The 14,176-nt window shown below is 38.2% G+C and overlaps 1 protein-coding gene across 1 annotated transcript in view; it reads right to left on the reverse strand.

Moving 5' to 3' along the window:
- Sdk1 (sidekick cell adhesion molecule 1) overlaps positions 1–14,176 on the reverse strand; it is an 803,720-nt gene that overhangs the window by 472,564 nt on the left and 316,980 nt on the right. The window contains exon 2 of the mRNA XM_090329832.1: positions 13,256–13,415. Within this exon, the coding sequence (XP_090185958.1) occupies positions 13,256–13,415 (160 nt within the window). The remainder of the gene's footprint in view (positions 1–13,255; positions 13,416–14,176) is intronic.

Genomic DNA, 14,176 nt, shown 5'->3' on the forward strand with positions numbered 1-14,176 from the left:
AAACCAGAAGGAATCAATTAGATGCCAATTTTCCACAATATTATACCATGAATAACTATATTTCAATTTTTACTATTATTATTTGGTGATACTGGGGTTTGAATTCATGGCCTCACTCTCACTCAGCTTGATGCTTCATGCTTGATGCTTGGCTGGCATTCTAAAATTCCAGCCCAATATTTTTGCTGATTATTTTGGGGTTACAGTCTCAAAGACTTCTCTGTCTAGGCTAGTTTCTAAGCTTTGTCCTCCAGATGTCAGCCTCCCAAGTACCTAGGATTAGAAGCATAAGCCACTGGTGCTCAGCTTCAATATTATCATTAAGATATTTATGAAAAGTAATCCAAAGTTCAAGAGTTTGAGCTGAGATATTCTTTAGACTTTCGGGGGGGGGCGCTTAGGTTTACATAAGCCATGTTTGGGACAGTATTCATCCTTCATTTCTTTCTACTTTTCCTTATGAAAGTGAGAGAAGAGATGACATCTTCTTTTAGTGAAGCATGGACATGTGTCTGGAATATGTCTATCAAATCTAGCATTGATAGAATGAAGTACTCATAAGTCAGTAAGAATAGAATGTCCTTTTGGAAAGAGAGTATTATTTTACATAAAAATTATTTATTCTATCTTTGATAATGTAATTCTTTATAATGCTAGATTTTCTGTGGGCATAAAAAATAGAGACCATTGGACTGGAGGAGTGTCTAGAGGGATAGAGTACCAGCTGTGAACAAGAAAACGAAGCAAGAGTTCAAGGCCTTGAATTCAAGCCCCAGTGCAGGCACCAAAAAAAAAAAAAGAGAAAAGAAGAGAAAAAGAAAATAAAGATCATTTTATCAGTGATAAATTATGAAAGAAAATGTTACTTTTTATAAATTTAAAAATATCCAAAGTAAGAAATAATGGTAAAAGGGACTAAACTATAAGTGAATTAAAATAAAAATATAACTTGTCTCATTTGAAGTAATTGTAACAATGAATCAAGCTTGATTTGTTTGTTCTTCACTTAGATTCCATAACCACCCAGAGACAAAAGACCCAGGAGTGATTAATTATCTGAATCCAAGTCCTCTCCAATAAGAACTTTTAATCAGCCTAAAGATAATTCTTCCTTATCCAGCCTTTCTCTGATTTGTTGTGATTCTTGGTCCTTATTAAGAAAGTTTTGACCTGTGCCAAGGTCTAGTGTATCTCCTATTCCTTCTTGTAAAGTTTTCAGAGTGTCGGCTTTTACCTCCAGGTCTTTGATCCATTTGGAGTTAATTCTAGTACATGGTGACAAAGAAGGATCCAACTTTATTTTTCTGCATGTGCTTAACCAGTTCTGCCAGCACCACTTGTTGAAGAGGCTGTCTTTCTTCCATTCTATTTTTTTGGCTCCCTTGTCAAAGATTAGGTGGCCATAATATCTGGTTTAATATCTGGGTCTTCAGTTCTATTCTATTGGTCTTCAGGCCTGTTCTTGTGCCAGTACCAAGATCTTGTTTTGATAATTATAGCTCTGTAATAGAGTCTAAAGTTTGGAATTGAAATTCCTCCTGCACTGTCTTTCTGCTAAGAAGTGTTTTTGCTATATGGGGTCTTTCATTATTCCATATGAAATTTTGGATTGCCTCTTCTATTTCTTTAAAGAATGACATTGGGATATTGATGGGTATTACGTTGAATTTGTAGATAGCCCTTGACATAGCTAGTAAACTAATTAGGAAGCCTACAGAGTGGGAGAAGATCTTCACCAACCATACAACAGACAAAGGCCTCATATCTAAAATATATCAACAGCTTCAAAAATTGAATCAATCCAAAACTAATCTCCAAAGTAACAACCATCCCATTAAAAGATGGGCTAAAGACTTAAAGAGAGTCTTCTCTGAAGAAGAAACAAAAATGGCCTATAGACACATGAAGAAATGCTCAACATCTCTGGTCATAAAAGAAATGCAAATCAAAACAACTCTAAGTTTCCACCTCTCTCCAGTTAGAATGGCCAGGATCAAGAAAACTAATAACAACAGATGCTGGAGGGGATGTGGCCAGGAGGAATCACTACTACACTGTTGGTGGGAGTGCAAACTCGTTCAACCACTATGGAAAACAGTATGGCAGTGCCTCAAAAGACTAAACATAGAGCTCCCTTATGACCCAGCAATTCCACTACTTGGCATTTACCCAATCATCCACAAACAAGGGCACACTAAATCCACCAGCACAACAATGTTCATTGCAGCACTGTTTACCATAGCAAAGATATGGAACCAACCTAGATGTCCCTCAGTTGATGAGTGGATCAACAAGATGTGGTATTTGTACACAATGGAATTCTATGCTGCTGTCAGAAAGAATGACATTGCCCCATTTGTTAGGAAATGGAAAGACTTAGAAAAGATCATATTAAGTGAAGTAAGCCAGACTCAAAGGAACTTAGGCTCAATGGTTTCCCTCATTTGTCATAATCAGTAGAAACCTTGGGCTCTACTAGCAGAGATTTGCAATACAGCAAAACCTTGATACAAAAGGCCATATAGTAGGACGCTGAATGAAAGGATCTCTAGGATATAGAAACATAAGCCATATAATGAATGATTGTTGTTCTTAAGGTACTATATTATCTCTCATCTCTTTAGCTGTCCTTTGGTTATCTCATATTGTTACAGTATCTCACTTTGTTACCTGATATATCGGATATATTTCTATTTGGTTATTTGAAATTGGATAGGGAACGGGAGAAAACAAGATGAGGGGTGGGAGTGGGGGGGAGGGAAATGGGACCAAGACATGTGAAAGTGTATCAATGTATGGGAATTAATGCACCATCTTTCTGGCAAATATCGTGTAACCCTTGTGTTAATTACAATAAAAATATATGAAAATAAATAAATGAATGAATGAATAAACAAAAAAGATAATTCTTCCTTAAGAGTTCCTCAGACACAATCACACTCCTAAACACTTCAATGAAATTGTAGCCTCAGCAAACCATACCAAACAATAAAAATAAATAACGTACAACTTTGTGGGAAATATGTAAACAAGAAGCCATATCTCATTAATGTCAGACACATATATCAAGTTCATATTAGAGAATACTTAGAAATCCACTTTGGTTTCTTCAACTTGGAGTAAGATTATGGTAATAGTTTACCCATTTCTAATATCTTTTCTATTGTTCCATTCCCCATGTAGACAAAATGAAAGAGAACTCGATACTTTAGAAGTAAGGAATTCATTTTGTGTTGGGAGCCAGAGTGGAATCAAACTGTACCTTGACTTGCATCAGATGATGGCTATATTGTCTTATTGCTTTCTGGCCCTATTCTATGTAAATGACCTGAGAATTACCATATGAATGTAACACCTGGAGGTTCCCTGGGAGAGGAGGAGGGAAGAAGGGGGAGTGGAAAATAAACGCGGCAGTCTCGGCAATCTTTGCCTGGACTGCGGACATCCCGGACCCGGTGTGTCTGTCTCTCTTCTTTTTCTTCCTAGTCCTTGTCCCCTATTTCAGGAACCCCAATCTGCGAACCCTGGTTTGCTGCCGGTTGGCCCCGGCAATTTTGTTAATTCCAGGGATCACAGATATAGTTTTATGATTCAGCAGAAATTAAGACTGAAATTTTACTCTTGATTTTCCAACCATTCATATGCCAAACACTGACAACCTATCAGGTAAAGCATAATGGGATGGTGTGAGATTCTTATTTTAACCTAAAATTGGTAAGATTAGATCAAGTAAACTAAAATATAACTTGTGGTAAACAAGGAACTTCACAGAGATAGCAGCAATAGAGCAAGAAGTAATAAAGGTAAAAGAATGTAAACTATGGTTAGGAAACTGAAGCTGAATTCCAGGAAGGAAGGAGGGGGAGATTTACCCCTTGGCAGTAAGATGAAAGGAGGAAGAGAAATAAACCACTCTGCTTTACCTAAGTTCTCAATTAAACAGACTCTTACTCCAGGAATAAAAAAAAACTCATAGATTCAGAAACAACAAGACACAACACATGCAGGCATGTTCTTCATGATGAAGAATCATCTTAGGATCTCAAATTCAAAGGATTTGGGTAGGAAACACAGAAAAGATCATAAGGTAGCTCTTCTTTTGACTATTGACTAAGGGCTTTTACTTTGCTCACCCGTGTTTGAAGTTTTCAGTGGAAGGTTTTGCACATCATATGTCACATTTATCTCTAATTAGTGCAGGGTTTTAGATGCAATTTAAACTAGTGCATGAAATTATGCATTCTCTATGTATTTTATATACAGTTGTCACTCAGTATCCATATTTGCTAGCATTTGATTTTTTTTTTTTTTTTGCCAGTCGTGGGCCTTGAACTCAGGGCCTGAGCAGTGTCTTTGGGTTTTTCTCAAGGCTAATTACTAGTTAATGTTCTACTACTTGAACTACAACTCCACTTCCAGCTTTTTCTGTGTATGTGGTACTGAGGAATTCAACTCAGGGATTCATGCATGCTAGACAAGCACTCTACCACTAATACACACTCCCAGCCCTTTGTAAGCCTTTGGTTCAAAGGCCACCTGAAAATACAAAAATATTCAGGTGCTGAAGTCTGACAGGAAATGGCATAGTACCTGAATATACACATATTTTTTCTATATGCTGTAAATCATCACTAGATTAATTATAATATCAAATATAATATAAATGCAAAGTAAATAGCTGTTACATTGTACTTGTCAGGAAATAACCAACTTTACATGTTTAGTCCAAAAACAAATGTATTTTCATTCTGGACACTCATGTTTAGGGAAGTATATCTAGCATCTATCCAAATTATTCTTGCTATTATACAGAAATACAGAAATCATATGTTATACAGAAAACAATCTTTAGATACTGATCTTTTGTTTGGTTTTACTGCTAAAGGTATTAGTAGCCTTTTAATATATACCATATTTTCTACATAGATGATCATGTTACTTGGAAAGAAAGACAATTTTAATTCTTCCTTTACCTTGCAGATGATTTTTTTTCTTGTATTATACTGGCTAGTAACTCCAGGATTTGTTTTGTGGCTTTGTAATTTTCAATCAATTTGAGAAAATTTTATCACTATTTCTTTTCTATTTTTTGCCAGTCGTGGGGCTTGAACTCAGGGCCTGAGCACTGTCCTTGGACTTTTCTCAAGGCTAGAGGTCTACCACTTGAGCCACAGCAGCATTTCCAGCTTTTTTTTTCCATGTATGTAGTACCGAGGAATCAAACCCTGGTCTTCATGCATGCTAGGCAAGCACTCTACCACTAGGCCAAACTCCCAGCCCTAGCACTATTTCTTTAAATATTTTTCGTTTCCTTGCTTCCTTGTAGATATTCCAGTTTAGGCCACCTGAAATTTTCTTGTTAATTCACTAGTGCTCTTGTCATTAGTTATTGTTCCATGGTATTTCTTTTGGAATCACACTGTTGCTATATCTAATCTTCTGATAACACCATCTTGTATTTTTATGTCAGATGTTATAGTTTTTCACTGAAAATTGATTTCTACTTTTTCAGTATCTTTTGTGTCATCCTCAACTTTGAATATATGGAATATAGTCATAGTCTAGCTTTGATGCAGTTTCTCTGCTAATTCTAACATTTGGGTCTGTTCTAGTTTGCTTTCAATCCACTGATTTTTCCCCCACTCCAAACCATAATTTCCTGCATCTTTACTGGTATGATCATGATTGGATTCTAAACATTGTACTTTTACCTTTTTGGATGGTTTTTTGTAATCCTGCTATATTTTTGAGCTTTGTTTTGTGATACTGTAAAGATATTAGAAAGTAATTTCATTATTCAAGTCCTGTGTTTTCAGACTTGTCAGTTGTGTTTCTCCCTTAAGACAAGTAATTCCTATCATCAACTCAAGATGTTATGTGTACTCTATTCAGGAACTTTCGACACTTTGAGCTTTAGTTTGTCTAGAGAAGCCAGGCATTCTGTTTATTCTTTTCATGGAGAAACTAACTCTAGTTTTCTTGGGTGATTCTTTCCCTAGTATCATATAATTGCCTTATATAAGTGTAGTGGTGAATATTGTGATGATATTCAGAGAAGAACCTTGGACATCTCTTCTTCCTTGTACTCTTTCTTGGAAAAATCTAGCTGTCTTCAACAATACTAATTCTCAACTCTCTTCCACTCAATGAGTCTCTCACTTCTACCTGGGTATCACAGCTTGGAGATTCTCTCCAGGTAATACCTGGGGATAGTTACAGGATTTACTTTGCTTAAATTCCCATCTCTTGAGATTCACAATCATCCATTGTTTATACCAAGTATCATAAAAATAATTCTTTACAGATATTTTAAACACTCCTAAAGAAAGAGAGGAATGGTGTGAGGAGTTCCATGATTCTGCATTTATGTTAAGTTCAAGAATTCCTTCCACTCGATGGGGAGAGAGGATCTGCATCTTATTTGGAAAATATGAGGAAAAGAAAACAACATGGAGACTTGATTAAAAGAAATAACAGATTGAAAAAAAATAATTATTTCCCATATTTTATAGTTTTCTTCATGTGAATGTAAATCTGACTCCTACTACCCTATCTTAGGCTGAGGGTGGTATCTTTTTAGTGGGGACCAAAGTCAGAAAGGGTTCAGCCACAGGATAAGTTTTGCAGCTTTGGAAGATGCTCTTCCATTTGAATCACATATTCTGGCATATCTGATATTGCCAGAGACATCTGTTGTGGATGAAAACTCACTGTAGCATCTTAAGTAACCTCAAAGGGAAACTCTAGCATACACCCTTAAAATTCTAGAACAAGATCTGCCTTCAGCAGCATGTAAGGACAAATGCTAAAAGCAACTCCCGGTTGCTTGATCATGAGAATTAGGAAAATACCACAGAGATATCTCTCAGAAGAAACTTAGTATCAAAGCACCTAATCCTCAGATTATGGCCATTTCCTCAACTACTCTTGGGTTCACCAATTGATGGAATGGCTAAGCACTCAGATCTGCCTTTATTCATAGGTCACCACAATGGTGAATATAGAGAGAGATGGTCCACTCTGTTGGCCAAAGGGAACTACAATTCGGATATCTTGTGCTTAACTTTGAACAGAGAGTTTTAAAGAAGGATAGCTTGAGACTAAATAAAAAAAAATACTTGGGTAGTGGCAAATGGCCTTGCTGATGGGAAAGACGCCTGAGAAAAACATTGTGGGAAATTCAGGACAGGTCAGTTGTTGAAAGATGAATGAAGAAGGAAATGATAATTTAATATTACTAGAGAGCTTCCATTCTGGAAAAGGACTCAGCAGTCACCTGGATGGGATGACTCAACTGTAGAAATTATCCACACTCTGTCATAATTAATAAAGCAGGGCAGAAGCAAATGTGCCATCTTTGCTTGAGGCTGTAAATGGGTCCAGCAGTACTGACTCTTCATCCAGGTTGGTCTGGGGTTTGCCACTCTACAATACCAAACCTGCCATCACCCCATACAGAATGTAAGCCTTGTTATGATCTCCTCTTCAAGCAGGCCACTTGTATGAGGCAATCTGACCCTTCCACCACAGAGACACACAGTGACTCACCAAACTCATGATCTGTCCTGGATTGGGATCCGTCTTCTTTACTGGCTCAGTCAGTGCCTCCACTCAGGGACTCAGATATGTCTATGAATTTGGCAGCCTATACAGCACTACCTCAAATCAGTCTCATCTCATTCCTCACAGGAGGAGTGAAAGGTGCACTGACCAGAGATCCACAAGTCAACTGTCTATTGTATCATACACATAGGACAATGCTACTGAGAACAGCTCTGGTCAATGATGGCCACTGCTATCCATGGCATACATGTTGATCTGTGGCCATAAACAAGGAAATCAAGATCTCTCTAGCGATACTGGCTCTCTCTGTATATCCTAATTTGAGGCTGTTTTTGGGTCTGCAGTCTTGGTTCTTAGAGGAAATATTTCCCATAGGTAATGAAGGAAGGGGTCAGAGGACTTGAAGCTACAACTCACCTTGATCATACTGTCCACTGCAAGGAAGTGGAGATCCAGGAAAGGAAGTACTGTACTGTAACTGGGCCTGATGATAAGTGGAGATCCAGGAAAGGAAGTACTGTACTGTAAATGGGCCTGATGATAAGTGGAGATCCAGGAAAGGAAGTACTGTACTGTAACTGGGCCTGTTGATAAGTGGAGATCCAGGAAAGGAAGTACTGTACTGTAACTGGGCCTGATGATCTGACACATTAGGGTTGCTCCCACAGAGTGGAGAAAAGGAGGGAAGTCACTGAGGTTTCTCTTAGTGCTCCAAGAAGTTGCAATTACAATATCCAGGCCCCCAAAAAAGCAGGGCAACGAAAAGCAATGGTGAAGTGTTGAATCAACATGCTAGCAAAGCAAACCAGACCAGGCGAAGTGCTGGCAGACAGTCAGGTATATTCATGATAGGATTGAGGGGAAGAAGGAATACAAGATTAAATACAAATTTGATACTAACTCAAATAAGAAAAACTGCTCTACTAACTCCTGAATATTGTCCTTATAGAAACTGTAACTTGTCTCTGAAGAATTGGACTTAATAATAAGTACAGGTAACACTGAGTGTTTCAAAGATGGAACCAATGGGATCCTTTTGAGTCTTCCTTTCAGTTGCGCTACTGCTAGAATTCTTTCATACTAGCCACTAAGAGCCTCAAGAGGCTTTATGTCTGTGCTGTTGACAGCCATTTGCCTCAATCCAGTCTTCATATTTCTTGCTTACTGCACTGCAACCAGAATGTTTATGTAAGAGCTAGTGCTCAACTTTGTTACAAACAATAGCTAGGATAATGGAGTCAGTATTCACCAACTGAACACAGGAGCTCATAGGCTTTTACACTGCTGCCCTTCAGGTTAGACAAAGCATCCTGAAGGCTCTAAATTAGTACCAAGTAGAACTGAGCTCCAGCCACTTTTCCAGATGATTCCAGGTTTTTAGAGAGATACCTATCTGAGGCATTACAAATATCTTGTTTGCTGTCTTTAAATTTATAATAATCATTTTAGCATAGAGATTTTGTAAACTTTTGCATGGTTATCACTGATCTCTTTGCTAGTAAATTTGTAATACTTGTGTTTATGTGTGTGTGTGTGTGTGTGTGTGTGTGTGTGTGTGTGTGAGAGAGAGAGAGAGAGAGAGAGAGAGAGAGAGAGAGAGAGAGAGAGAGAGAGAGAGAGAGAGAGAGAGGAGTGTGTGTGTGTTCTGGGGCTTGAACTCAGGTCTTGTACACCCTCTGCTTTGGTGCTCACGGCAGCTGCTCTGCCACTTTGAGCTATTTCTGGATTTTTGGTAGTTGACCTTCTGCCCTAACTGGCTTCAAGCCATGATAAGTTATTCCGATCTCCCGAGTAACTAGGATTATAGGCTTGAGCTACTGTCTCTCGGCTTTAAGTACTTTCAATCTTCTAGTTTATTTGTAGAACATTCAAATATAGCCTTTGCTTTCTTATGTTTCCATTACTAAATTTAAGTTTTCAATATGTATGAAACTTATTTTGGTGTTTTATGTAAAATAAGGGTCTATTTTGACTGTTGTTTCAAAATAAAAAGATTTCTTAAAGATCTGTCTGGAAGCTTAAGTACATGTATCTCTTAATATCTCCCTATAATTAACCTAGTGTATAAAAATGTTTTGATATTCTTTTCTGCTTATATGTCTACATAAGGTTTAGTAGAATGACTTGAAATTAACCATTAAAAATGTCACTGGCAGAAAGGTGCCAGTAGCTTATCTGTAATTCTAGCCACTAAGGAAGCTTGGATCTGAGGATCATACTTAACACCAGCCCAGGCAATAAAGTTTATGAGATTCCTATGTACAATTGACCAGCAAAAAGCCAGAAGTAGACCTGTGGCTCTAGTGGTAGAATGCTAGCTAGCCTAGAGCAGAAAAGGGGAAAGTGGCTCCTAGGACCAGAGTTTTTCAAGTTTCAGTACAGCCACAAAAAATGTCACTGGTGGGGCCAGGAGTTTGGCCTAGTGTTAGAGTGCTTGCCTAGCATGCACAAAGACTAGGGTTCGATTCCCCGGTACCACATATAAAGAAAAGCCACACCTGGTGCTGTGGCTCAAGTGGTAGAGCACTAACCTTGAGGAAAACCCAAGGACAGTGCTCAGGTCCTGAGTTCAGTCTCTAGGACTGGCAAAAAAAAATGTCATTGGCATTTCATATTAAATATCTTATTGATAAAAGATTCAATAAATAGTAGAATAAATGTCAGCTATACCTAAAAAGGAAATGGCACTTTTGCAATGTTTAGATCTTGGATCCAAGGTCTTCTATATGTCTCTTAATGAGGTTTTGTCCTTTTTTTAGGTTCTAATTTTTTTCATCATCGGTTTCTTTGTGGTACACTGGAGATTAAACTGAGGACCTTACATTGCTAAGAAAGTGCTCTATCACTTGAAATATACACTTAATTCTGTTTGCTTTAGTTATTTTTACAATAGACTATCCCATTTTTGGCATGTGCTAGCCTGGACCTTGATCCTCCTATTTATGCTTCCTATGTATCTAAGGTTTCAGGCACATACCTAGCTTATTAGCTGAGATGAGATGCCAATACTTTTGGGATGGTGGGCTTGGTGTCTTCAAACCACAGTCTTCCTAATTCTCACCTCGTGAGTAGCTGGACTTACTTGGTGGATAAGCATCATGTTCAGCTCTACTCATTTGTATAAAAATTATTCCTGGGTATTTACTAATATTTACTGATGTCATAAAACATTTATTGCCTTTTTATAAAATGTAAAAAACAATCTCCCGAGACCTTTTTATTTTTACTAGAATAAGAAGAAGGAATAAATATCTATCAATTTCTGTTGTTACAGGGTCACAGAGTTGAACCACAGAGATAGGTCTCATAAGGAAATTGTAAGGGTTTCAGTGGTTTAGACTACCCAACTCTTCTTACTGCAATAACAAGACATATTCTGTTCACATTAAGAAACTCTTGACACCCCACACTGAATATAACAGGTTCTTCCCAAAGTAGAAAATAATGTATAGGAAATGGTTTCTAGAAAAACTAGGTATAAACCCACTTAAGATACCTATGAAAACTTGGTGTTATGACTGAACTACTATGCACATATCTAATCACCATCATTGCCCAACAGTGGCAAAGATAACAGTATTTCAGTAATAGCTAGAAATAGTAAAATTATTTATTTTTTATAGTTTGTATTTTCATAACTGATGACAAGAGAGGCAATATGATGGGCTTCCTTTCCAGTAGGAAACAGCTACCATTTTCATAAATAGCTATGTTTTCCACTCTGAGACTCAGAAAGGTCTTGGGAAGGTTAACATGTGACAACTGAAAGTGCTTACTGGAAGGAAGAAGAAAGAGTAATCTGTAAGAAAAAAAATCACATGAGGTTTTTGACCACTTTTATATCTTACAAAAAGTGATCACAAAACATGGTAGGGTCTTGATAGCAATCTTGGCATCTGATGTTCTCTGTGAACAGAGTATAATTCACCATATCTCCCCCATGCCATTCTTGTTCCAGAATAACCCATTTTTTCTCACAGTGATTTTAGAGAAATGGCAGTGGAGCAGCTGCCTGATTCTAATGGCCCACCTGTAGCAAGACTTCCCTCAGTCCTGCTTCAGCACAAGCAGCAGTATCTGTCAGCTTATGGGTGGTCATGGTAAACTTCATTCTAATGAATAAGGAAATATTGCCAATGGAAGGGACAATTCAAAACAAAACGGAACAACATGAACTTTCCTTCATGTACTCTGTAGTTACCAACCACTGTAAATAAGAGTCTCCTCCTAGGTTCCAATAGTTGCACAGAACAATGACACTGTTCATTTGATACTGGAAGCTAACAGACACTGTTTTAAATATATGTGATGGAGTGCAGATATCACAAATATACATTATGGAGTGCAGAGATGTATGGGTTCCATACGTACCTTAATCATTTTTTAGGAAAAGAAGTTATAATAGATAATATACCAAAATCATTTCTTTTTAAACTTTCACTGGCCACAATAGAGTTGCCCAGGAAGACTCCTGAGGGAGATATGTGCCTTTCCTCCATGAAGTGGATAGAATCAGTAAATGGCTCAGGAAAAGAGCTGGCTTGGTGCCTCTACAAAAGGCTATATTTCAGAAAACATCCATAGGGAAACTAAAGATTCATCTCCCACTATCCATGGCAGGTATCCAACTGTGAAAACCATAGCAAGGGATCATCCAAATCACTACTACGTTTTACAGGGAAGACTATCTAGGTCCTATTGAGACCCTGTTCTTTCTTCCTGGCACACACAGGTCATTATGCCCTTTAATTTTTATGAGAACCCAATGACATTATCTTTTATATTATCCTTTATAGTGGCTTTATTATCCTTACTTTACAGATAAGAAAAGTAAGATCAAAATGGTTAACTTCTCCAAAGCCACAGGGAGAGTAATGGAGTACAAGTATTTCCCCTCAAGTCATCAGCTGCCAAAGCCCATGGCTCACACAAGGCCCTTGTTTCTAAGTCTACCATCGAGACTCACAGTCCTCACAGAGAAACAGGCCCACACAGAAGAAGCCTGAGAAGCTCTCAATTGCTGGAAGAGGAAACTGAGGCTGAAGGGCAGGGCCGAGTGGAGCTGTACCTCAAACTTAATAGCATCTCCCCTTCTGCCCCAGGCTTAGTGCCTATGCTCTGTCCCAGACAATGCTCCTCAAAAGGTGTTCTTCCATCCTGTTTTCCCATGGTTTAGCACATGGTAAGACTCCAGCAAGGAGGCTTTGTGTATATACCCACACTCACAGAAACACACCTTTTCTTATCCTAACTCCAGAGAGAATGCAGCTAGTTAAGTCTGTTGATGAACATCTGAGCTCTGGAAGCTACTGATCTCAGCAGTTAAATTTAAACATTTATGCCTTTGGAGATAGGAACAATACTTGGGGGGTGGGGCTGTTGTCATAGTAAAGCAAACTTTTCATGTTAAAATGTTATGTGAATTCCTCTGTAATTACACCTTTTTTTGTCTGGCAGTTTCACTAACAGGCTTACTTTCACAATTATAATGATAGACTTGTAGGTGAAAATACAACCTGTATCAGAATAGTAAATCACATTCTAATTACATGTTTGAGTCTATTCCTTTCATACTTTGTGGATTAGAAATTCCATCCAATATTTTTCACCCCTCCAGCTATTCAGGCCAATAGGGTATGTCTCCCAAACATGTAACTCTGAGATGGAATCTTATTTGCAAGTGATCAATTACTTATATTCGCTGCTGTAGGTGGTGAGCTCACTGCCATTGTGCAGCCACTTGAATTCCAAAGGCCAACTTCCCTCGGCAAGGCAGGTGAGAACAAGACGGTTCCCTTCCAGATGAATCTGTGGTAGGGCTGGTTCCGTTTTAAAATATGGTGCAACATCATCTGAGACAGAAGAGAGAGAGAGAAAGAAAAAAAAAGCTGAATGAAGTAAACAGGATAAAAATACATCTCATTAATGAATTATTTCAATAGGTCTGATTTTTAAAAGTAGAAATGATTTATTCCAATTAAATAGCAAAGAGACCCAGGCCCAGTAGGAATGTGCAGCAGCCCAGCTAATATTTCACAAGCCTGTAAATTCAATAAAAGCACCATGTGACCATCAGGGTCACATGAAAACCAGCACGTGACTGGCTTATCTAGGGAGGATGAACATCAGTTCATCAGAGGCACACATCAGGAAATCCTTGCAATCTCTTCTCCAAGTAACAGTGAAGGGTGTTCAAAGGAATAAGACTGAAAAAGAGAAAATTATTCATACAATCTTCAGCTGGTTTCTCAGAAGAGATCTGGATAAGGAAAATTAACCCAGCGCACACGGCAGGACTCACAACCTAGCTATCATTTCACACACTTTCAAAGGGAGGAAAGACAGGAAGCCTGTGTGAGGGTCATATGTTGGACCATGACACAGAACCCCACTGTTACACAAACAATAAAATGGTTGAATACAACAGTGACAGCAGCCACATAGACAGGAAAAGAGGTTGCCACCCAGGATTTCACTCACAAGTTTATAAAGCTCAAAACCAGGCTTGACTACTCTGGTGTCAGAGGTCAGGATGAGGTGTCCCTGTGGAGAACTGCTAGAGTTAGGGGGGAGTCTATTTGGGGTGTGGATGCCACAGAGATCATATCAAGAT

The sequence above is a fragment of the Megascapheus bottae genome, chromosome 3, assembly GCF_031878675.1.
Source record: "Megascapheus bottae isolate mThoBot1 chromosome 3, mThoBot2.hap1, whole genome shotgun sequence".
Taxonomy (NCBI): Eukaryota; Metazoa; Chordata; class Mammalia; order Rodentia; family Geomyidae; genus Megascapheus; species Megascapheus bottae.